Consider the following 26,454-nt stretch of genomic DNA (forward strand, 5'->3'; position numbering starts at 1 on the left):
GTGCCCCACATATATATACTCATATATATATATATATATATATATATATATATATATATATATATATATATATATACATACAATAGTAGCCAAATAACATCAGAGCTGAAGCTGAAATATGCTGTGAAGAATTTTACCATATATGAATAATATGCATTAAAAACATGAGAAACAACACCAAAGATTGTTTATAAACTGTTTTAATGCTTAGAAATCAGCAGAAATTCTCATAACTCACTGAAAGCATAGATAGCTCCCAGGCTGCATTGCAAACACACAGTCTAAAAAGACTGAAAAGCTAACCTGTAGCAGCATAGCAATAAACTGACACCGTGCCTTTAAGGCACCCATGACCCCCTGTATCCCATCATGCCTCAGGGGTGACAGTTAGGTCAGTTGTTCTTTTCGGAGACTAAAAAACCCAAGAAACAAATAGGTTAACAATATCTCCTTATTAAAGAATGCCCTTTGCCCGGGGAGGCGTGAGGGTTGCTTATGACTGATGATGATACCCCTGGAAGAGAACTAGGATTACAGGTAAGTAACTAATCCTTCTCTTCCAGGGGATCCTCATCAATAGTCATAAGCATTAGAATAGAATAGCGAGCCTCACCTCATCTCCCTGCGGGCAAAGTAGTAACAATACAGTAATAACCATACTAAGCCTAGTAACAACTAAGCTCGTACAGGCCGCAGGCTACCCAAATAGATTCCTCAAAGAGGCTTGTCCTACTTGAGTATCGGCCCTGGAATCAGATTCTAGACAGTAATGCCTCAAAGGTATGAACCGATTTCCAGGTTGCAGCCTTGCATATTTCCGACATTGGAATGTCGTGCAAGAAGGCCACTGTGGCCGCTTTCCCTCTGGTAGAATGCGCTTTGGGTGACACCAATAAAGGCTTGCCTGCAAGCTGGTGGGCCAATTTAATGCAGGAGACAATCCATCTAGAGATGGACCTCTTGGCCGCTGGAAAGCCCGTTCTCATTGAACCATAGTTCACGAACAGCTGATGCGACTTCCTGATTCCCTTGATTTTTTCCAAATAGAACTTGAGCACTCTCTTTAAATCCAAGGAGTGCAATGACCGCTCTGCTGGGGTCGCTGGATTTGGAAAAAAAGAAGGGAGGGAGATGGACTGATTTATATGAAAATCAGAAACCACCTTAGGCAAGAAGGATGGGTGAGCCCTCAGGACCACCCTATTGTGATGGAAAACAGTATATGGTTCCTTCGCACAGAGCGCTTGTATCACGCTTACTCTGCGCGCTGATGTAATTGCTACTACAAAGGCTGCTTTCCCAGATAGATGTTGCAAAGAGGCCTTGTGGATAGGTTCGAAAGGAGATGACATTAACCTGGATAGAATCAGGTTCAGTTCCCAAGGAGGAGAAGGATTTCTCACAGGGGGATAGACTTTTTTCAACCCCTGGAGGAAGTCCTTAACCACCGGAACCTGAAAGAAAGAAATCTGATTAGGCGATTTCCTGTACACTACTATAGCTGACAGATGCACTCTAACGAGAGCATATTTCAATCCAGAAGTTGCCAAGGAAAGGAGGTATGGCAGAATTACCTCCTCCTGCCCTTTAGTAGGATCCAGGTGATGATCCCTACACCATATGAAAAACCTTTTCCACTTGAACGCATAGGACGGTCTCGTGGAAGGCCTCTTAGCCTCCTTTAAAATGTGCATGCATTCGGGAGGCAAGTTCAGATGTCCATATTGCAGGACCTCAGGTGCCATGCTGTTAGGTTCAGTGATGGGAGGTTGGGATGCAGTATCCTCCCGTTCATCTTGCTCAACAGGTCCGGCCTGCAAGGAAGTCGTCTGTGTGGACACACAGACAGATGCAGAAGGTCCGGGTACCACCACTGCTGTGGCCAATCTGGAGCTATCAAGATCATCTCCATGTCCGACCTGAGGAGCTTGGACTGCCTTCGGAATCAGAGCCAGAGGAGGAAACGCGTAAGCGAATGTTCCCGACCAATCCATCAGGAGAGCATTCCCCTGCGTCCCTGGCCGGTGGCATTTGGCTTTTTCGTCGTCTGCAAGCAAGTCTATGGCCGGACGACCCCAGCAACGAAAAAGCTCTTCTACCACTTTGTCGTTTAGCACCCAGTCTGGCTGATCTTCGAAGTGCCTGCTGTGTGCGTCTGCTTTGACGTTCAATTCGCCTGGAAGGTGCACCGCCACACTACTGAGAGGCCTCGAGAGAGAAGCCAGTGCCAGATGGTTTGAGCCTCTCGGGAGAGTGGGAGACCGCGTGCCTCCTTGTTTGTTCAGATAGAACATGGTGGTCGTATTGTCGGTCTGAACTAGGACTGAGTTGGACTCGATTGCTGGAAAGAAAGCTTTGAGAGCTAGAAATACCGCTCTGAGCTCCAGCATGTTGATGTGGTATGTCTGCTCCTGCGCAGACCACTGACCCTGAATCTGAAGCGGACCCATGTGCGCTCCCCAGCCTTGCAGAGAGGCATCCGTCACTATAGACTGGGATGGAAGAGGTTGGTGAAAAGGCACTCCCACCAGCACATTCCTCGTCCGAGTCCACCATTTGATGGCATCCTTCGTTGCTTGGGAAAGAGTGATACGATCTTCCCAACGCCCTGTCGCTTGGTCCCACTGGTCTTCGAGGGCCTGTTGCAGAGGCCTCATTCTCAGCCTGACGTTTGGGATGAGAAAAATGCAGGACGCCATGGAACCCAGCAGGGATGCTACTTGTCGGACTGTTGGAAACCGAGACTCTAGGAGAATCCCACATTTCTGTCTCATGGAAAAAAATCTTTCCTCCGAAGGAAACGCTTTTCCCAATTTTGTGTCCAGAACGGAGCCTAGGTAGTGGATTGACTGTGTCGGCCGCTGGACTGACTTCTCCAGGTTTACATGGAGACCGAGCCTGTGCAACTGGCGCAGGCAAAGTTGCAGATCGTGTGCTACCCGCACCGGAGATGGACCCTTTAGGAGCCAGTCGTCCAGGTACGGATAGATGAAGAGTCCCTTTTGTGAAGAAAAGCCGCCACCACTGCCATGCATTTGGTGAAGACTTGTGGTGCGAACTTGAGTCCGAAGGGTAGCACCTTGTACTGGTAGTGTTTGTTTCCTACGACAAACCTCAAGTACTTGCGATGCCGCAGTGCAATCGGAATGTGAAAGTATGCATCTTGCAGATCCACCGAACACATCCAATCTCCGGTTTGAAGATGTGGGCATATTTGGTGAAGAGCTAACATGCGGAACTTTTCTTTGACGATGACTTTGTTCAAGAGACGAAGATCGAGTATGGGCCTGAACTTGTCCTCCTGATCTCTTTTGGGGACAAGAAAGTATCTGGAGTAAACTCCATTTCCCCTTTGAGAGGGGGGAACTTCCTCTATAGCTCTTTTTTGTAGCAGGATTTTCACCTCTCTCCTGAGCAAGCTTAGCTGGTGAGGGCAAGAGCTCTTTGGAGGAATGCTCCTTGGAAGCGCACGGAAACGTAGCATGTATCCATTGCGCAGTATATTCAGCACCCATCGATCTTTTGTGATGCTGACCCACTCTGCCAGGTGTTGTGAAGCACTTCCTCCCACTGGAGTGGGCAACGGCGCCAGAGGAAGCCACTGCTCAGGCCTTTCCTCCTCTCGTTGTGGTAGAGGACTACTGGTGACCTCCTCTACCTCTGTTGGATTTTCCTCGAAACTGGGATTTCCCCTGGTTCTTATTTTGGGACCACTGAGGGGTTTGAACCCTCTGTTGAGCCCCTCTTCCCTTGCTGGTCTTGAAATGGCGTTTGAACTCTTTTTTCTTTTCCAAACCCACTGCCTTTACTGTATCCAGCTCTGTCTTCATTCGAGTCATCTCTTCGTCAGCATGTTCTCTGAAGAGAGAGGACCCCGAAAAAGGAAGATTTAGGATGCGATGTTGAGCATCCGGCTTCAAACCTGTGAGATGCAACCAAGCTGACCTCCTGGCACAAACCCCATGAGAGTAGGAGTGTGCCGCAAGAACTGCACCGTCCGCCACCAGACATCCTTCTGTCATAGTTTCTTTGAAGTCCTTCTGGTCTTCTTTTGGAAGCTTTGACTTAAACCTTTCCATTGAGTCCCATAAGGCTCTATCGTATCTACTCAACAGTGCGGCCGCACTCGAGACCTTCAGAGTGGAGACAGCTGAATTGCACACCTTGCGACCCCACGAGTCCTGTGATTTGCTGTCCTTATCTGGTGGTGCTGAGGAGGAAGCAGAAACTGCATGCATCTTCCTTGCAGCTGCCACTATCACGGAGTCCGCTGGAGGGTCAGATTGTACAAAAACTGGGTCAGATGAAGCTGGTTTGTACTCCTTCTGTATGCGGGCCGGCACCGCTCTGATGGTTGCTGGAGTTAGGAAAACGTCCTTGACCGGATCCATAATCCCCGGAACCAAAGGCAGCAGCGGGCGAGAGACAGATTTTTTGTGCAAAGTTTCAAAAATTACTGTTGTCGCCACCTGGGGGACAGACATCTCAATGTTCAGTTTCTGAGCTCCTCTTTGTAGGACATCTAGGTAAGTGCCTATGTCATCCACTGGAGAGGATCTAGAAACAGGACTATCCGTTAGCGTAGGAGAGTAATCCCTCTTGGAAGACCTGGTAGAAGAGGTAGATGAAGTAGACGGAGTTCTTCGACGTCTATGGTGCGCACCGTGCCTCCTCTCCCGTGATCTTCTTGGGTGTTCTTCCCTTCTAGGAGAGCGAGATCTGACCGGATCTCTCCTTCTGGGTAAACGCGACCTGACCGGATCCTCTCCTCTGGGAGAATGAGATCTAACCGGATCTTCTCTTCTGGGAGAACGGGATCTGGTTGGCCTTCTCACAGGCGATTTGCTTGCCTGGCGCCTGGGAGGACTGCGTCTGTCCACTTCCTCCACCAGCCTCTGGAGAGGAGATCTGTGCTGAAAACTGACATACTCTTGCAGTCGTCTGGTAGCCCCTGACTCTCGCCAATGATCCAATCACCTGTACCATCTAGGTGAAAGTCTGACCTCAGCAGCCGAGGGATCTGGCTGCCGCACAGGAGATCTGCGGACTGGGCTTCTGGATCTTGAAGATGTTGTCGAGGATCCAGAAGACTGTGATGTGGCATGGCGAGAAGCTGACTCCGTAACCATGATTACAGAGTTTCTCGACGACGATCGAGCTCTTTCTGAATGCCTCGACATTGAGCGTTCCGGCGTCGAATGCCTTTCTCTCGACGTCGAATGCTTCTTGGGAGTCGGCGGGAGCATCAATTTCGACGTCGAATGCTTCGACGGCGATCGATGCGAGGATCTACGATCTCTCGACGCCGAACGGCGATGAACAGCCGACGGCGGATCCATCGATGCCGAATGGCGATGACCAGCCGTCGAAGGAGTCCTTGCTCTCGACGCCGAACGCCTGTGCGACGACGGCGGAGGGGTATTGGTCACCCTCGACGCCGAGCGTCGACGAGACGTCGATAGAGACTGCCTCCTTGACGCCGATCGATGTTTAGCTGTCGACGGCGGAGGGGTCTTGGTCCTCGACGCCGAACGTCGTTTCTTAGACGACGGCGGAGGGGTCACACTTCTTGACGCCGGTCGTCGCCTGGATGACAACGGCGGAGGAACGACCTCCCTCGACGCCGATCGTCGCCGGGTTGACGACGGCGGAGGGGTCCTGGATCTCGACGCCGACCGTCGCCTGGTTGACGGTGGCGGAGTCACATTTCTTGACGCCGAACGTCGCCCGGTTGACGACGGCGGAGGAGTGACCTCCCTCGACGCCGTTTGCCGCCTGGTTGATGACGGCGGAGGGGATTTCGACGACGGAACTGGATTCTTCGACGTCGTCGACGTACCTGGTCTTCTCTTCGATGGCGAGCCCGCCGTCGACGCTAGTTTTGAAGGTAAATGACCCACCGGTGGTTCTTTCCTCAGCCCCGAGCCTGACGCTGAAGCTGAAGGGTATGAAGACTTCTCCTTTGAAGATGTTTTAGCCTTCTTGGAGCCCTTCTTCACCGGAGACCTTCCTTTGGATGACCTGTGAGCCAGGCCATAAATGCGAATCCTCTCCCTGTCTTTGAGAGTTCTTCCTGACAGGTGCTCACAATGAGGACAGGTGCCTGGATCATGTTCCTCAGGCAGACACAGGATACAAACGTCGTGGTTGTCTGATTTTGCCTTCTTGTTGCCACAAGAAGGACATTTGTCAAAAAGTGAAGGCATTCTCAGTTGAAAATGCTCACTAAACTGACTGAAAAAGACAGTTTCTTACTTGACTAGATGTAAAATGTCAAAGTAAGTAAAAAAGTTGTTAAAAGTGAAGTAATTTTCTGTCAGAAAACAGCAATTAGTGGAGCTGTGTAACCAGGATCCTTCCTGAAGGAGCTGGAAAGAACAACTGACCTGTCACCCCTGAGGCATGATGGGATACAGGGGGTCATGGGTGCCTTAAAGGCACGGTGTCAGTTTATTGCTATGCAGCTACAGGTTAGCTTTTCAGTCTTTTTAGACTGTGTGTTTGCAATGCAGCCTGGGAGCTGACTATGCTTTCAGTGAGTTATGAGAATTTCTGCTGATTTCTAAGCATTAAAACAGTTTCTAAACAATCTTTGGTGTTGTTTCTCATGTTTTTAATGCATATTATTCATATATGGTGGAAATTCTTCACAGCATATTTCAGCTTTGATGTTATTTGGTTGCTATTGCATGTTTTTATATATATATATGTTTTATATATATATATATATATGAGTATATATATGTGGGGCACATATAATATAGTGTTTCTGGGGTCCCGCGCATGAGCCGGAATATTCTAATGCTTATGACTATTGATAAGGATCCCCTGGAAGAGAACTTTGGGTGCCAAGAACAGCAAAAGGGGCAGCAGAAGGACATGCCTTCGGTACAAAAAGATGGAAGGTGGGAATGCATGGCCTCCAGCTGGTTGCCAAGATGGGTATCACACTAGCAAGGTTTTACCTTCATTTCAGTTCCAGGATAGGCTTGTGTTTCATAATGCTTATAAGTTTCCAGTGGATATCCATGGTGAGTTTACTTTCTTCTACTTGGCTTACTGGTTTAGTAGTGCGTGTTAAGATCGGTTTTGATTTCCTTACACAGAGGTATGTACTTCTAACTCTTATACAGCATGAACATTAGAATCAATAGTAGGAGAGGACTGTATTCAATAACAGAACTACTACTCAATATGGTTAGAGGCATGCCAGAACATTTACAATGAGAACAGATAATAACTGTTTACACATACAGAGAGATCATCAACAGCATCACAGTGTGGTGAGGTGCTGAAGGAAACGGGTATCTCCTTGGAAGACTGACAAGAAGAGGGTTGAGGCGCAATTCATGAACTAGAAGTGGCGCCTGTCATCTCTTGCTGAGAAGAAATATCGGGTAATTTTCTGTGCCCCCGACTATTTAATTTGTTTCTTTTCTTACCCCCTTTTTCAGGGTTGCATGGGAAAGCTGCCTGTTTTCAACTTGCTCATCATTTCGTTCACTGTTTGAGTAATCCAAACTGTAATGCATGACTCAATATGTGGGTTAAATCTGATCAGGTGGTAGAAAGAGTGAGGTTGGAGAGTGCATATTGATGATGAATTTTTGAATCAAGGGGACAGTAAAAGACATTCTCTAGCAGACTTAACACACCAAGGGGCTGGAGTTTAAAAGTGCAACAGCGAAAGGGAGTCCCGTAAGGAAGAAAACTTTGCTGATGCAGAGAACATGTTTCAGTACTTCTGTTTTAATGACGTTACATAGAATAAATATACAAAAGGGTGAAATACCAAATATTTACAGATTGTGGACTTGATATTCCACCCCCAGATAATGCTGTCAACTGTGTCAAAGTATGGTGTTCACAACCAACCAATGCTGCAAGTAGAGGGCTATACTTAATATCCCATAAATAAGGCACTGCTGCTGCCAAATACTACGGCTGCTTAACTTTTCTAAAATAAAATGTAAAAACATGCTCACTTTGATTTCCATGGTAGGAATAACAACGTCATCCAAGTTCTTCAGCTTGATGATGGGCTGATCTGCTGGAATAGTTATCCCCGCTATATATAAGAAAACAAGTAAAATTTGTGAATTTCTAAATGAATATGTGTCTCAATAATACATGCAGTATCTGTATCCTCGTACTGTATAAGAAATAGCGTCTTAGGAATTCTTACAACTCAATAGTCCATATCAGTTCATTTAGATCAGCTCTGTTTATATTTAACTCTTTTGCTCCACTTAATGTTTCTCAAATAGGTTACATTGTGCGATTGTGAACAGTGCCACTGTGAACAAAAAGGTCCTGGTCACCTACACTCAAAATAAAGAGGTGCTTTAACAATTCTGCTCTGCCCAGGAACCAAGGGGCTGCATGGTGTCAGCAGCATAATCAGGTACTGATGACGCAATCTGTGGTCAATACCACCAACTGCGAAATGTGGGTGCAGGTGATTGTAAATTCCTGGATTTATTACAGGAAGGTGGAGGAATTCCTATTACTCTGGTCAGTGGTCCCCCCACGAAAAACTATCAGCCAAAGGAAACATAAACAAGCAAAGAGAATTGTGCCAGTCTCCCCCATCATTCAAAAATCCAGACCCAACATGACCCTTCGCATTCAACTACTCACGAACCGATGCATCAGCTTACACAGCAATAGAAAGACTGATACAGACATTCACACAGTTTAGTCACTAACCCATGCATTCAGTAAGACATATTTAATCACTCACTTATACAGTCAGTCACGCACCTACTAAATCCCCATCCAGACACTGATACATCCACTGATTCTTCAATACACTTTGGCTAATATATGTATATATATATATATATATATATATAAAACATACTTAAACTTTACAGTAACACACAGTCACTGGATGATGTCATCAGTGATGTCACTTGAGATGTCTTCAGTGAGGTCACTGACCATGTCATGAATGATGTAATATCTGACGTCATCAGCAGTGCACTGCGGGGGCGCGAGTTATAGTTAGCTCAACTAACTATAACAGTGGAATTTCTATGGTTTTGTATGAGTGAAATGTCCAACTAACTATAATGCCCATGGTTTTTTCAGTATATATATATACACACACACACACATGAATATAATGAGGTGGAGCATGGATCATGATGTACCAACGTCCAGAAAAAAAATACGTGCTAAGAATAAAACTACCGTTTGTGTGCAGGGCCATTGGACATTAAGTCAGGCATAACCGCTAAAATCAAGACGGTCTCCATAACTGAAATACACAGTGTGTCAGTGAAAGTCCTGCTCTCCTTAGCTTTTATTTCTAGAGTTTTCAATTATTTCCGGTTACTTCTGGACGCTCAAATGATGATGAGGTCAATACAAGGTTTCCAATTGGATGAAGGCACAGATTGTCTACATCAAAGTTGCCCACGCGTCAACCGTGCACTAAAGTCAAGATTCCATGCAAGACCCCATTCCACCAACCAATCTGGATTTTCCTTAATTTACTGAGACGGGCCTGACGCACGGAAGGTGCAGTGGGCAATGCACCCCGGGGGAAGACCCAGATACCGGTCCCCTGTCATTTAGTAATTGCCTGTAATTCGAAATTAAACACTTCGTGGGGCGGCGAAGATTTATCTTTGAACAATGGCGGTCCCAACTCAGGACCTATTATCAACTCCCAGAGACATTGGGGTGACACGGTTCGCCCGCCAGGGCACTTGGATTGAAAGTCTGCTGGAAGATCAAAGCTCGGGCAGCTCCCACACTGGGGCGGCTGAGAGGAGGCAGGGGCGAAGGTCCAGGCGAACGAGTCTGAGGCCCTGCCTGACCTCCTTGTGTGCTCTTCTCAGGCCCTGCTCCGCCCACCTGGTTTGGATGCACAGCAGAATCCTACACCCTCCCCACCCCCTCCCACACATCTGCTTATCTATGAGACAATAATGTAAAACTTGAAACTTTGAATAATACCGGCCTTTTAAGGGAGTCTGTGTCTGGGACACTTAAGGGTCCGCACTACAGACCACCACTGGTGGCAAATTATCTTTAGAGGATGATTGTTTTGTAGAACCCTGTCCACTAAATTATTCACAAAACTGATTTTGTGAAATTTCTATTTTGATATTTTCAAGTAGGATCGAATAAACGTATCATTATTTCACACCGACTATTCAAAGGGCGTTATTTAATGGATTGTACTAATGAAGAATTCCCCGCTTTCAAATGCAAATGCAAACTTCGGGGGAAATCCACTTGGGTGGTTTTTCCTTCACCAGACCGAAGCAATGGTGGTTCAAATTCAAGACAGAGGCAATGGTGGTGGAAATTCCACTGACTTATTCCATTTAGATTTAGGGGCTTATTTACAAGCGCCTGTCGCCGCCCGTATGTCACTTTTAACATGGTGAAAAAGTGACGTACTGCAAGGGGCTTGTAAATAAGTCTCTTACTGCTTACCAGAGATTTCGAATTATTTAACTTCCCTTCCCAACTTTACATTCAGGCCATATCATTTTCTGTTAGTTCCTTCCTAGATACGAGCCCACCTGCAATGGCTGTGCGTGTAGATGTTTATCTGATTCCGCTGGACATGATAGAAGCGACTCCCTGCCTCGCATTGCCCACCTCGCTCACCTCCCTGTTGTTTCATATAACACTGAAATGGTGTTTTCTATGTCATGCAGGCGAGATCCCTCTACCAACCGAAAAGCAGAAATTAACCCGACGGGCACGTGTGTGGTAATTTTTGATGGAGATATTTCTCTGACTGTCTCTGCCACACATTAACAATGTCTTCTTAAGCCATGACAGCGTTTTTAGTTCTTGCTGGGAACCAAGGTAACAACAAGGAAAATAAAGCACACGCGCACGGGAAACTGACATGAAACATGAATAAGCATTGATCTCTTGTCTGTATGGGGCCATGTGTTTCTAAATGGAAACACATGGCCCCATAAAGATAAGAAAGCTACTTGCGACAGACGCAAAGGAGGCCACTGAGTCGGCTCGGAGGCGAAAGGGCGTCTACAGAAAACCCTCATTTCCAATGGTGGGCCACTGTTTAACATAAACGCTGACGCCAAATGAGGGGCTGGGCTTAAAGCCCCCTTCTAAAATGTCCTTCATTACAAGAGTTCTCGCAGAGTGTTGCGCTGCAACGCCACACACAAGACCTAAAAAAGTGCGCAGTGACCGAAAAAATGTGCAACTATTTTATCATATTTATGTTCTTTCCGCTGAAAACATTTTTTGTCCTCATGATGATCCAGTAAATTGTAAGGGTGGAAACGTCGTTGACGCATCATTGGCAAATTGGGTAAGAAGCATTAATTGTGATAGGTTCCATCTTAGTCGGACCATTTGATCAATTTAAAAAACATGTTGAGCACATATTGTTTGTCTGTATATTGTATTGTGATATCGTTTTTGGCAAATAGTTATGTAAATAATTTTTATTTCTTTGAATTCTTTGTGTTGGAACTATTTTTCTATTGTATAGTTTTTTTCATTGTAGAATTGTGGTACAGATGTACTTTGTCTCCTGGAGCCCCTGGGGCTTCTATATAGTTTGACTGACCCTGGTTGGAGGTCAGTAGGGCTGCCTCTGTTGTTGCAAAGCCATGTTTGGCTGCCAACAGTCCTCTGACATTCCTCTCCCCCAACTGGCATATACAAAAAAAAGTAATCTTGTGAATATAACTGCACTTGAACATAGATCTTTTTATCATCTATATACAAAAATGGCTTGAAAGGGAAAAAAGGGAAAAAAGTGTAACGATTCTGCTTTAATTTTGCCCAATACCTACTTCTTTGAGATTTCCACTGGGCAGCATCCAGATTTGCTAAGGTGATGTACGCATCACAGAGCCTCTCCACATCTCGCACCATCTGAGCACGGTGAGTTCTTATACTATCAACAATGCTGAATGCTGCTTCCATGCGATCCTACAAAAGAAAAAAAGAGAGGATGTGCATAAAATACTTCTCACATTGTTTAGGAGGTATCACTATCCTTGCTGTTTATAGAGATAGACATTGTGCATGTCCAGGACCTAAGTGGAAGAAAAGTGCTTGGTGAAATGTGGAACAGACAGTCTAGAATGATCAATTCTTGTTTCATTCTGGACTTCTAACATCAAATTTAGATGGTGAGGGAGTGTCAATAACTACCATTAACTCGAAGGACGAGATGAAGGGAGCGGAACAGGACAACAAGTTTTATCCTACCACTTTTTATTGTGCCACATTGAGAGTATTACACATTTTAAGAATATAAACCTTCATTCAATTGGTCTCTTCACTCCCTGCCTACCCCTATCAAAAATATTGAGTATAATATTAGAACCCTTACCTGTATAAAGACTAGAAATGTATAGTTTGAGTAGCATTAAGGTGCAAAAGCATTACTGTAGATTGGACTAGGCAAGTTGTTACCCAAATAATTAGTTGTGTTGCACACATGGAATCATAATTGCAAAACTTTCATGGTTTCAATCTTTCTGTGGCAAAAAGGATTTCCAGATGACCAGAATAAAGGTGAAAGAGGGCATTGATCTAAAACATGGCAATTCCATAAACTGAAAAGCAGCCCCTTGAGGGCGGAGTCTGTGTGATTTGCAGCAGGTCTGTAAGTTACACGAGACAGGAGCAGGAAGACATCAGTCGATCATGTACTGCATGAATAGGGCTGGGCATCTTCATCAGTCTACTGTGCACTGTGAGAAGGGTCCCTTGATTAGTCTAACATTACCAAAGTAACCAAGCTAAGTCGTCTACAAAGATACAAGTAGTCAGAAGAAAAACTGACTTTCTTCCGGTAAGTAGTCTTCCCATAGATTCCTCACCTTATTAACATTTGTTACAGGCTTCAGACTGGTGCCATCAATTACTCTTCTTCCTCACCAGGTGGCTTCATGTGACTCAAGCTGCAACACCACATCCAGACGTGATGTCACCAGGGTTTAGTACGCATCAATCAGTGCGTTAACATTAGTTCGTGATTTTTTTCTGTTTCTCATCAATATGTGTGGGTCACAACCAAAAGAGCCACAACAGTGACAAACACACAATATGCATGCATATCTGAGGGTCTTATTAGTCACAGAACCTTCTCATTGGAGAGGAGGGAGGGCAGCGAGGAATCAGTGGGAAGTTTGTGTAGGCATCCTGTTGCATACACAATCTCTAGCACAGCTCTAAAAGGTTTGTTTTCACACCCATGGGTGGCACGAGTGAACTTAGTTCAATCCACCAGAGCTGAATGTGAATGACAAGTTATTTTAGCCCCACAGAACCCTACCCTATATATAAATGAGGTGGTGTCAATGCTTTTGAGTTACTTATGTACACGTTACTTACCTTCGGTAACAATGTATCTGGTAGAGACGATTCTAGCAGCAAAATCCTTCACGTAGAATTATCCCCAGGCACGAGACTGGATCCGGAAACTTTTTGCCACAGCATCCATGCACGCCGGTGGCGGGGCGGCATCACGCGACTCTGCCCAGGCGTCGTCCGCGTACGTGACGTCAGCGAGGACACATAAGCCCCACCTCGGCGCACCTATGTCAGTTTTCTTCGGAGAACTTTTCAGCACCACAACGTGGAGCCACCTGACAAAAAACTGTGGGAGCATGGGAACAGTGTGCAAAAGAGTATATAAAAAAGAAAAAAAGAGGAAGACACCATAAGGAACAGTGCAACACTGCAGTGTCCAAGGGCAGGGACAGAAGAAAGAACAGAGCAGAGCCCTGAGCAGCCACCTTGCCAGTACATAGACAGCCTCTCCATCCTCTCCCACGGAGACAATGAACCTGCGTAAAAAGTCATGACACATGTAGCAGGCCTACAACCCTCATCCCGAAACAAGGAAGGGGAGCCAGTCCCAACAGGCAGGAACAACCAACCTCCAAGCCACCCCAGCATAGAGGGCAACCACCCCCCAAGGAACAAGGGTAAGGCACAACCAGAGGACCCCAACTCAGAGGTTAGCAGAGGGGCCAGAACCCCTAGCAGCAAGAGGAAGGGAAGGGAAGGGAGGGCAGAGATTGAAGGCAAACCTCACCAACCTGGAGCAGCCAGAGCAGTAGGTCACAGGAGAACTGTAACCCCATCTTCCAAAGAGCCAAAGAGGAGGAATGAACAGCAACAAGACGGAGCCACCGTCAAGAGCAAAAGAAGGTACTCACAGGAGACATAGCCCCCCACGGGGAGGCGAGTACCAAAGACCAGCCCAGAGGTCCTCGCAGAACGGGGAGGAAGGGCTGGCCGTGAAGGAATCTGCGGCTAGAATCGTCTCTACCAGATACATCGTTACCGAAGGTAAGTAACTCGTACATCTGATAGAGACTACTAGCCGCAGACTACTTCATGTAGAATAGATACCCTAGCAATACCCATGGGGAAGGAGGGTCTGCGAAAGGACCCCATCAGTCTGGACAGGACAGAGGGTCCCACAGGGGACCAGACCTGAGGACCAGGGAAGTAACCTCGCCCCGTCCAGGCAAGAGGACCCCCACAAGTCGAACACCAGCAACCCCAAGAGGGATGTAGGAGGAAGAAGGAAGACTGAAGGGGCACGTAAACTCACAACAGAGGAACCAAGGGCAAGGCCGGAGAGGCCGAAGCACCCCACTCCACCCCCAAAGCAACATAGCGTCCATACAATGCCAGGACAGGCAGAGGAACAAGAAGAAGCCTAGAGGGCCCAAGCAAACAAGGAAAGAAGGCGAGCCCACCCAGAGGGAAGGCAACAGGCCAGCCAGAACGGCACCTATAGCCATAAGCCGCCAGAAGCAAGAAGAACACAGAAGCATCCCAGCTCTCAGAACAAGAGCAGGAAGGAGAGGAAATGCCTGGACACACCACTACAAGGGGCTGCACACACAACCTCAAGAAGCAATAGCAACGTACAAAACGCCATGGGGGAACAGGCAACCGAAGGAGACCAGCACTCCCCAGCAGAGCTTAGCTATATAACAGCTATCACTACCCCACATAGAGTACGGTAAGTCCCAAGACATGGGAACCCTCTTTGGGAGAACTTCCGTAGCAGAGGAAAAAACAAAAGAGTCACAGGGAACAACACCCCGCGGAAGGCTTGACAAGCAGCCTAAAGAAAAACAGAAGGCCTAATCTGAGGGCCAAGTCTGTGTAACAACTCCATCAAAAACACACACAGTCAACAAGGGGCCGTCCAGCAGCCAACAATGCCAAAGTCCCAGCAAGGAGGACTCAATGGTCAGAAAACACAATCTACAGCAAGGGCAACTGGCCCAAGAAGGCCCAGAACCAGCTCAACTCAGCAGTCACTGAGGAGGAGGAGGAGGAGGAAGAGGAGGATAAGGCGGAGGAGGAGGAGGACAAAGCCATGGCAGGAACCTTTGGATGGCGGTGTCAGTTGGGTCATGGAACAACAGGCTGCCATCAAACGGAAGATCAATGAGCCGCTCCCGAATATTTTCATGGAACACGCAGTCCCCAAGACAAGCATGGCGACGGACGGCGACTGAGGAAGCCATGGCCCGGCACAGCACCTCCGAGGTGTCGAGAGTGGAGCGGAGAATAAACGCCGCTAGCTCCTAGCCATCCAACTCATGATGCCGTAGGTCCACCTGAACAGTCTCTTGAGAAGCAGCGGATCCCAGAGACTCAGCCGAGTCCCACAAACAAGAGGAGGCCCTAGCCAATACACACAAGGTGTTAAGGGCCCGCAGGGCAGCGCTGGTCGAGGCGAACATGTTGCACCCCCAAGAGTCCAGCCAGCGGGCCTCCCGGGACGGCGGAGTCAACAGTGGCGGCAGGGAGGGAAAAGCAGTCCGCAAAAGTGGACTTGCGGCGGAGGGGTGGAGGGAAAGACACGCCGGGTCACGCGGTGCCGGTGCAGAAGGTGTTGAAGCACCGGATCCCCTAAGGCGGGATGCCTCCAAGCCCCCGTCAGGGAAGAAAGGAGCGAACCTCCAAAGGGAAGCCAGATCTCCCTCCCACCAGAGCCCTGGTGGAGAACCTCCAAGAAATGGCCTACCGGGAAATGAGCAATTGGGTCACCCATGCGCAGAATGCCCACAGCCGTGGACACTGCGTGAGTGAAGGCCGCACCTGCCTCGGTAGGGCCGCACGGTGGAGAAAGCAGCTCCTCCTTTGGGCGACGGCTGCAAACTAAGACGCCCTTCCCCGAAGCCAAGCGGGATGGGCAAAGGCCAGACCTGGAAGTCAGAAGGAACCGAAGAATGGGGGACCTGCTGCTCCTCAGACGAACACCTCGGCCTCAGAAATGGCAGGGAGCCACCCTTCGACGATGCCGGTGAAAAAGAAACCACACGGCGGCCAGTTTCCGGGGAGGACGACACCAGTATGCAGCCAACCTGCAAAGAAGAGGGAGCGTCCGAAGACGAATCCGCGGACGACCTCTGTGTGGAGCAATAGAGTCCGCCGCCTGAGGCAGGATGTCAACACCATCCGGCGCTGAGGGAGCTGCTAGATAGGGCTCCTCCAAGTCACACCTCGCCGGGGACGGGAGAGGAGCCGGAGCCGAAGTGGCCAAGGGGAGGCGCCGGAACGATGCCGACTTCAACTCCACCGAGGCAGCCGCCTGTGTGGAGGAACGAGAAGGACCGGGGAAGTGACAGGAAGCCCTCCACCAGCCTCGGCCCAGAATATGGCGGAAGTGGCCCAGCACGGGACGAGGAGAGGTCAACGATCCCTGTGGCGCCGCCCGGAGCAGCAGGCGCTGGCGCTGTGGTGGCATCAGCCCAGCCATGGCTTTCGCCTGCCCAGAGGGCCGAGCAGGGCTTGGGGATGCAACCCGAGCCCCGGCGACCTTCCGCGACACCACAGGGACTCCCGCAGGAGTTTGCGGCGAGGCAGAGGCACCGTGGTCTGAAGGAGGGACCCCCAAGGGGCCACAACCAAACAGCAGCACATCCTCTAAGCCTGGATCTAAGCCAGTCCTCACCGGAGCCGCCGCCGCGGAGGGCCCCGCACAAGGCAAGGTATGCGCTGACACCCCACGAGGGGAAGGAGGAGGAGACGCCAGCGAGGGCTGCAAAGGCGCCGTGTATGTCTCCATATCGACTCTCGACGCCCCATCACCGAGAAAAGGTGGATAGGACGACACGCGGAGATCCCACGCCCAGGGCCGGACTGGCCGTGACAGGCACCGGGCAATTCCCCGGTGCGCCGCATTGGTGAGGGGCCGGTTTCGGGACCCTGGGGGCCGTTTTTGTTAGCTGCAAAATCGGCCCTGTAACAAAATCGACCGAAAACGGGCCCTGGCAAAGAGCTCGGCGGCACCACAACACCCCCGGGGAGGAGGGGGGCCTGCCGAGCACTTTGCCAGGGCCTGTTTTGGGTCCCAGTCCGGCCCTGCCCACACCCCCGGCAGGCCGGACACCAGCCCCCGGGGACAAACTGCGACACTTACCCACCGAGGAGCGACGCTCTAGCGACATCGAAGAAGGGCGAGGACGACGACCACGGCCGTATCTGAAGCTGTCTGCCGAGGTTGATCGAGGGGAGGAAGCCGACGTGGAGAGACGCACCAAGAGTAGTTTCATCCTGCGCTCCCGCCGCGATTACGGCTTCAACTGTTGGCACACATCACAATCAGTGGTGCCGTGATCCTCCCCTAAACACCACATACAAATGAGGTGAGGGTCTGTCACCGACATAAGACGCCCGAACGACGTGCAAATCTTGAAGCCCGAAGGCATTCGCACACTGTTCCACCAAAAGAAGAGATAATGATGAAGAAAAAAGGGGCCCTAAACAGGCCCGTAGCAACGACCGGATCTGCGTTGCACGCGAAAAAGAAAAAAACGGACACAGGCGCGCCGGGGTGGGGCTTATGTGAGCTCGCTGATGTCACGTACAACGCCTGGGCGGAGTCGCGTGAGGCCACCCCCCTTCGTGCACAGGAATGCTGTGGCAAAAAGTTTCCGGATCCAGTCTCACGCCTGGGGATAATTCTACGTGAAGGAATCTGCGGCTAGTAGTCTCTATCGGATAGGGAGCAGTGGTAATCCAAATGATCGTTCAATAATGATTTACACACTCAAGTTCACTAAACTCTGAATATTAATTTCAACATATTTGAAAATAGTTATTTTAAAATGCCAGGATTTAGAGCACATAATATTGGTAACATCACAGAAGAGAATACAAATAATCTAAGCTTTTCAATAACAGTGAAAACAGGGTAACATCATAACACCACAATTAATAGCCCTTACACCATCACTGCACTATCTCTAAACTCTATGCTAGTTCTAGCAGATGAATAAAAAGTTATCCTGAGTTTAGGAGGTTGTGTGCATACCTGAACAATCGTGTTTGTTGTCTGTTTGGAATAGCTTTTCAGCTAATTCGAGCACAAGGCCAAGAGCTAGGAGAGATTGTGTCTAAGAGAGAACACAATCTTGACACTAATCCATGATGGCAGAATGGAATGTTTCGCAGAACCTTGAGGAGTCTTTCTGGAGGTTTCTGTGGTTGAGATGGAATCTTCTGAGTAAGTGGTCAGGTGGTAGTCCCTACATATTGTATCTTATCTAAGACGGCATTTGCATTGTCACCTTAGGAGTGTTTTGACATAATCAAATACATCAGTGGATGTACTAATAAGATAAACATACATCAATATAGATAACATTATTTGGATTATGGCTGTTATATGACCTTGAAAATGACTCAAGTCCTGATATCACACTGGGAGTTTTATTGATGAGCATATCTGAATGACTTGACACTTTCACAGTTCTTGAAAAGATAGCAACAGATGACAGCATGAAAGGCAGAAATGTTGATGGTTATGCATAATTGGAAGAAAAATTACAGCCTCCATGTTCAAAGATAGCGACTTCCATTACCTAGGATGGATTCGGCGCCAAAGGTAAACGAGTAGAACAGGGTAACTAATATGGAGGCTATAGTTAACTGGGAACATGTCCTGTATGTGTTTGAGAAACTAAAAGAAAGAAACCTAAAGGCAAGGTATCGAGATAGATAAAATAATAGAATTATGAAGGGAAACAGTCATAAGATTTATGGTATCCCTGGAATACATTCCAAGCTAAATAGTCACAAAGTTCTCACTGAATGTGTTTTTGATTGCTCTTTCTTATGAGATTCACAGAATAAAAGCACATGCCCGATACGTGCATTTGACGGGATAGCAATTCATCGCTTGTTACATGTTCAATAACACGATCCTTGCAACATTGAGAAGAGCAAGTTACGAACTTTCGATGCTCTTATCGAACCACAGATTGCTCACCTATAGAATATTCCCCAGGTATCAGACTGGATCAGTACAATTTTCAGCAATGGATGTCAAACTGAGACACATGAAAGGACAAAACTACCTCTGTTAAGACAGATGGGTGGGTGCACAGGACCAACGAATGGGGATAGAAAACTAACAGGTGAATTAACAGAAAGGCCATGAAACTCTCAAATCCGGCAAGTAATTGCCACCATCAGAAATACTTCTAAAGTAGGAAGCCAAACCTGGCAACTGAGCAACAAATTGAACATGGATGCCATCAAGAAAGTCAAAGGAATGTTCAAATCCCATTGGGGCAAAATAAACAGAGGGAGAGGGAACAAGTTAAATCTTTCATAAAAAAACATCACTTTCAGCAATCAAAACAGGGTAGGCTGATCAGATAGATACATAAAAGCAGACAGAACAACCAGATAGTTCTAAACTACAGCCAACGCCAGGCCCTAATGAACATGGAATAACTTAATGCATAAGACACTCGAAATGTGTACTTTAAAGGAAGTGACGCCTTTTGACTCGCACCAATGAACAAACTTAATCCAGCAGCCTACGGACATGACTTTAATCGCAGACTTCGTGGCTGTCACAATGATGTCTGCAATTTCATTAAAAAGGCAAAAGGACTCTAAAAAGCACCACTCAATCTCAGAGCCTGCAATGGCAGCCTGTGGGGATTCGGGAGGAGGACCTTACCGCTTTGCTGCGAAAGCAGGTCTCCTCTACATGGGAGAGAAATAAGAAGCTGAATACTCAATTTCAACAGACTGGCATACCTGCTCCTTTTCATCCACTCATCCAGACAGGGATGAACAGAATCAGCTGTGGTCAATCCTCCCTCACCTTCTGCAGGACTCTTGACATAAGCAAGATCGGCAGAAACACATACAGCAGGCCCTACAGAAAGTGAGGCTTCCGAACATTGATGGTAATGACCATGTCATGGAGGTGAGTCACAGTCCGCTTGAGAAATTTGTGGACTAGCGACAGGGATAGCTGACTGGGAATCATCCAAGTATCAAAATATGTGGACTCTCAAATTCTACAGCAAAGCTGCCAGCATCTTTGAAACAGTATATGGTGCAGTTGTCAGTCTGATATGGAAGACTGCTGATAGTGTTAGGACCACACTGTGAAGCTTAAGTAGCACTTGTGGGTAGAGAAGATGGAAGGGGGTGTAGTGGAGGTCCAGGGATGCTTGAGTTTAAAGGCAAGGGGACCGCTCTCAAGGAAAGCATCTTGAATGTGTCCTTCCAAATGAACAGGTTCAAAGGGCGGGGACCCATGACATTGTCCTGAAGAAGCTCTGACCTTCTTCAGGACAAGCAGGTAAACAACACATTGTGCTCCTCTCTTGTGGAGGCACCACTTCCATGGCCACTATTTCCTGTTAAGCAGGGACTTCTGCCTCTAGGATAAAGGCATAAGTCAGCAAGCATGTCCTGAAAAAGATGGTAGTCCAGAAGAAAGGAAGGACACAGTGGATCAGTTGGACGGTCCAACGTTACTTTGCAATCATCTCTAAATTAGTGACAAAATGGGAAACCCTTTCCTGAGCAGAAGAAGGTGATATGAGGGAGAGGAATTAGAGCATCCTCTGCCTTCTGGAGCATTTGATGGTTTCTTCAAGCTCCAGCCCTGTTTTGAATGGAATGGTACTGCAGCTAAAGCATTTAAAAAGGCTGAGACGATTGCCAACGTCTGGACTTCAGAGCCCTATAAGCATTCCAAGGAAGAATAGCCTGAACATCCCCAGAAAAGCCAGTGCAATACATCCAAGCATGTCACTGCAGCCTGACAGCCGTACCTGTATCCATAGACAGGTCAATGGGATTTGCGGGGTCAAAGTTACTTGCCAGGATCTACTTTGACATCATTCTTATAACAATTTTATTGAGGTTACATCTGCAGGATTATGTTGTTAAAGGAAACATTTCTATAATTAGAGACAAGTTCGCGAAAGCTTTAGACTTATGTGCCTTGTCACTACAATTCTGGGTTGAGGTGGGTCTAACACGGGCAGTTAGGCAATCCTTGTAATAAGCACTGCTAATGACTACGGAAATGCACAACTTAGATACTACTGCAAGCTCTCTAAAATGTAAATGGCCTCCTTTTTAGACTTTAAATTTAAGGGGTCGTGGGGCCCAAGGGTCTAAACGTACACTTGGATGTTGGTGTGGGGTATAATGTCTAGATCAGACAGCACAAGCATACATCACAATTGATTGTCTCACAAGTATTGCATACTACATGACTTATAGCAAGTGAAATCATAGCATTCATAACAACACTCATAACTTTTGAAATGACATCTTTTGTCACAACGAAGTAAATGGTAGAGTGGAGAGTTATAGTTAGTGTTCTCTGGTTAGGGAGCTGAGAAGTGTGTGTTACAAGGTGCGCTACTTATAATAATTTGAAGGTGGTGGATAAATTGTAAATGAAAGTTATAACTATAACTTTTGAATTTTTAAAGTCTGTGTAGTTTAACCCGTTTAGAGCGTCGAACGTTCAGCGCCCAGTGCTAAACGTTCGAATAACGGGTGGGGCCCCGTTGGCCAACGGACGTGCGCAGCACTACCAAGGTAGTGCACGCGACGACCGTTGGCCGACGGCAGCGCTTAAGGGGTTATGCTTGGTTTGTATAGGGGGAAACAAATTCCTAACTATAAGTAAGCTTTAGCCTTTGTCTTATTTCATTGAATTTCAATGTTTTTAAAAGCATTTAAAAAATGTGTTTCAAATTGTAGAGTCCAGAGTCGCGAGTGGAGAGTTATGTGGAGTATCATAGAGTGGAGGAGAATGTTGCAAAGTCTATTGTCATAGAGTTAAGTATTGTGGATTGCAATAGAGTGGAGTATAGTGTATTGGCATATTGTAGAGGGTAGTAAAGTGTTATTTGGTGTAGTGGCATGGTGTCACCTATGTAGACTGGAGCAGCGAGTTGTACAGTTGACTGGTGTGCCTAAAAGTAGAGTACGGTATCGTAGACTGTCATAGAATGAAGTAGAGTGTTTTAGGGTGGAGTAGAGTGGAGTATAATCAAGTGGAGTGTCGTAGAGTACAGTGAAGGAGAGTGTTGTACAGTGTAGTACAGTGGCATAAAGTGGATGGACAGAGCGGCATAAAGTGGAGTAGAGTGGCATAGAGGTTAGAACAGTGTTGTAGAGTGAAGTTGCATACAATGGAGTAACGTGTCGAACAAGTGGAGCTGCGTATTGAACAGTGGCATGTAGTGGGATAAAGTGTGGTAGGGTTGAGTATAATTGAGTGGTGTACACTGGAGTGAGGTAGTATAGAGTGTAGTAAAGTGTAATAGTACAGTGGAATTTCTTAGACTATAGAGGTGTGGAGTGGTGCAGCATACATTCGAGTAAAGTGGCATGAATTGGAGAACTGTGTTGTACAGTAGAGTGTAGTGTTGGGTTGTACAGGGCTGGAAAGTGAAATCGACTACAGTAGAGTGGAATACAATCTAATTGAGCTTTGTGGAGTGGAGTGGTGTACAGTACAGTGTTGTAGACTATGGTAGGGTGGATTGGCATACTGTGCTATAGAATATAAAGGCAGATTGGAGTGGTGTCCAGTGGAGTAGTAGAGCGGAGTACTGTGTTGTACAGTAGGATAAATTGATGTGCAGTTGCATACAAAGAAATGTGTACAGAGTCGTTTAGTGGATTAGAGTTTTGTAGAGCGGCAGATTTGAGTAGAATGTTGTACAGTGGCATAAAGTGCAGTGTTCTACAGTGGAGTGTAGGGGCATAGACAGGAGTAAAGTATTGGAGAGTGACATACAGTGCAGTAGAGTGTTGTAGAGTGGAGCTGCACAGACTACAGCAATGTGTCAAACAGCGGAGCTGCGTATAGTGGATTGAGGTAAAGTCTCGCACAGAGGAGTGAGTGGGGTGGCGTAATGTAGTGTAGAGTAAAGTAAAATAGAGTGTACTGGTGTGTCAGAGTAGAGTGGGATGGAGTGTAGTGTAGTGTCGTCATGTAGGTAGTAAACGGTTATAAATTGAAGTGGGATCTAGTACAGTAGAGTGGAGTGCTGTGTGTAATAGAGGGTTGTACAATGGAGTGTACAGGCATAGAGTGCAGGGTAGAGTTGAACAGTACAGTCTATGGAGATAGAGTGGAGTAGAATGTCGCAGAGCGCAATAAAGTGTGATAGACTTTTATAGTGAAGTTATATAGTGGAGAAGAGTGCAATACAGTAGAGCTGCGTAGAGTTAAGTGGTGTATATTGTAGTGGCGAAGAGAAGATTACAATAAAGTGGAATAGCATACAGTGGAATAGTGCACAGTGGAATAGTGTACAGTGTAATACGTGAAGTGGCATAGAGCAGAATAGTGCAGAGTGGAGTGGTGTACAGTGGAGTGGCAGAGTGGATAATGGTACAGAGAATTTGAGTGGGGTGGCGTATATTGAAGTGGCATAGCGTTGAGTCAAGGTAACTGTTATAAATTGGAGTGACTTATACAGTAGAGTGCTGTGTCGTACAATGTTGGAAACTGTCGACAGTGGAGTAGAGTGTTGTACAATGGAGTGTACGGGCATAGAGTTGTGTACAAATTTGGACAGTGGAGTGAACGGCGATAGAGTGGATTAGAGTAGAGTAGAGTAGAGTTTTGAAGAGTGGAGTTATATAGCGTGGAGGAGAGTACACTGGAGTGGCATAGAGTAACACGCTGCTTACCGTCGGCAATGCCTTATCTGGTAGAGACTATATCTAGCCTCAGATTCCTTACCTTTAAATTTCCACAGGTATTAAACTGGATCCAGAAGACTTTTTGTGAGCAGTACCCCTGCGCGTAGGAAGGGTTGGTCTGTTCCGCGTGGCGTTGTCTGTGTCGTAGTGCTGGAAGTGACTCCCCGTCACCTGTTTAGGGGCAAAGTTGTCGCACTGACATCAGCTACTTTTCACAACTTTCCACACCCAAAGCACGCAGCCATGAACTGCACTGATTCTGGTGTGACCAAATTAGGGCTCTGAAAGGGATCAGCCTGGACCCTAGAAATCTGTCTGCAGAAGGCGGAGGAAGGGTGGTTCGGTCAGGAATCTGCGGCTACCTATAGTCTTTTCCAGAAAAGGCTTATGAAAGGAAAGTAACTTATTCATCTGATATGGATTTCTAGACAAATTCTTTACCTTTAAATAGATACCCAAGCAATACCATCCCAGGTGATGGGTCGTCAGACAAATTTAAACAAGGAAGTCCTGCAGAACCGAACAGGTGAAATGCCCGTCCCAGCGGATCCGACTATCCAGGCAGTAATGTTTGGTAAATGTGTGCAGGGAAGGCCATACTGCTGCCTGTCAAATGTCCAGGACTGAGACTCATAAGAAGTAGAAGTAGATTGTGCACTCCCATTATAAAATGAAGATATGGGAAGATAATTCAATCAAATTAATCTGCGTGCTATGTTTGACAAATGCCTCTCTAGCATGTGTGATAAGTGTAAGTGGGGCCAAGTTCCTGACGGTAACTTGGGTTCAAGTGTGCACAGAGTGGTGGGTATTACAACATTTGTACTATATTTTCCTCCAAAAACTATTGAAGATTTAACTGTATTTATTTTCATACATTTTACTTTATACTTTTATCAAGCAAGATCTGTGCAATTCAAAGTATTACATGTAGTTCAAGAAAAACCAATTCAAAAATGATTCCAGAATTATACAGTATCCATAGCTGAATGACAATTACTGTGTGAAGGCAATATTAAAAAAGAAACAATGCCAAATGCATTTCGGGACTGGCTGTCCCTTCATCAGGGGATTTTCACACAGTTGACTTTTGTCTACAATGTGTCTAGAGGTATCGCAAGGGCAACCAATTCCTGCTAGATGTTATGACTAAGTCTCCTTGCTTTAATTGACACCACTACTGAAGCGTTTAGTACGTCCCCGTTGTATCTATTACGACGCGTGGAACCTCTGCTCAAGGCGGCGGATCTGAGACTCAACGTGCTAATGCAGTGGTCGCAGATTCAGCTGAAGCTGAAAGTATTTGTAAAGCGCACTGTGACCAAGCGGTTTCCTGGCGCTGGAGGGATGATAGTGTCAGATGGGAGAGGCGGCCAGGAAGTTAGAGGTTAGTAAAGGCTTGGGGGTACAGATGAGTTTTAAGTGCCTTACGAAATTGCAAATAGTCAGTAATGGACCTAATGGTGGGGGAAGACTGTTCCAGAAGCGGGCGGCAAGAGATGGAAAATCTGATGCCGCCGATTCTGGATTTGCGGAAGCGGGGAATGCAGAGGAGGGCCTGGCTGGAGGAGCGAAGGTTACGGCGAGGATGATAGTGGGTGATCAAGGAGTTGATGAAAGCGGGGGCAGTGCGGTCCCGGGCCTTGAAAACTAGGCATCCCATCTTGAAGAAAGATCTCTGTTGGATGGGAAGCCAGTGAAAGGATTTAAGGAGAGGGGTGGTATGGTGGACTTGGGAAGCCGATGGATAAGGCGGGCAAGCCTGGTTCTGGATGGTCTGAAGGCGCCGGAGCTCGTAGGCAGGAATGCCCACGTAAAGGCAATTCCCATAGTCCAACCGTGAAAGAATCATGGCCAAGACAATTATTTTAAGGGCATCAGTAGAGAGGAAACGGGAGATCTTGCGAATGATCCTGAGGGAAAGAAAGCAGGATGAAATAACAGAGCTAACCTGGGGACGCATGGAGAGGTCCTGACTGATTTTGATGCCCAGAGTTCTAACTGTCCCTGAAGGAGCTGGAGGGGGGCCGAAGATGAGAGGCCAAGAGGCAGACGTCCAGGGACTGTTGCTCTGGTGGAATGAGCCCGTAAGCCTTCAGGAGGCTGCTTCTTTGCCAGTGCATAGCAGATCTTTATGCCGAAAACGGCCTATTGCGATGATGGTACGTTTCTGCACCGTACAACCTTTGTTCGCATCAACATTCCACACGAAGAGTTGGTTGTCCGCCTGGAACTCACATGTGCCGTCAAGTCAGAAACAACGCTATTTTTAGGTCCAGATGGTGGAGCCACTCCTCTTCCTTAGAGGGGTAAGGAGGAGCGTAGAAGGTAGGCAAGGTGATAGATTGGCCCACATGAAATGGTTTTATCACTTTTGGCAGCAAAGAGGCCCAACTGCGGAGCATCAGTTTGTCCGGATAAACTGAGAAGAATGGAGGCTTAGAAGATAAAGTCTGCAGTTCACTCACC

General features: G+C 47.1%; 1 protein-coding gene across 1 annotated transcript in view; it reads right to left on the minus strand.

Moving 5' to 3' along the window:
* Positions 1-26,454, minus strand: part of ATM (ATM serine/threonine kinase) — a 1,399,724-nt gene that overhangs the window by 129,087 nt on the left and 1,244,183 nt on the right. Inside the window, exons 53-54 of the mRNA XM_086935231.1 lie at positions 11,802-11,940; positions 7,986-8,068 (exon numbers count right to left, since the gene is read on the minus strand). Of these exons, the coding sequence (XP_086791357.1) occupies positions 7,986-8,068; positions 11,802-11,940 (222 nt within the window). The remainder of the gene's footprint in view (positions 1-7,985; positions 8,069-11,801; positions 11,941-26,454) is intronic.

This window comes from Lissotriton vulgaris, chromosome 8 (assembly GCF_964263255.1).
Source record: "Lissotriton vulgaris chromosome 8, aLisVul1.2, whole genome shotgun sequence".
In the NCBI taxonomy this organism is placed as follows: Eukaryota; Metazoa; Chordata; class Amphibia; order Caudata; family Salamandridae; genus Lissotriton; species Lissotriton vulgaris.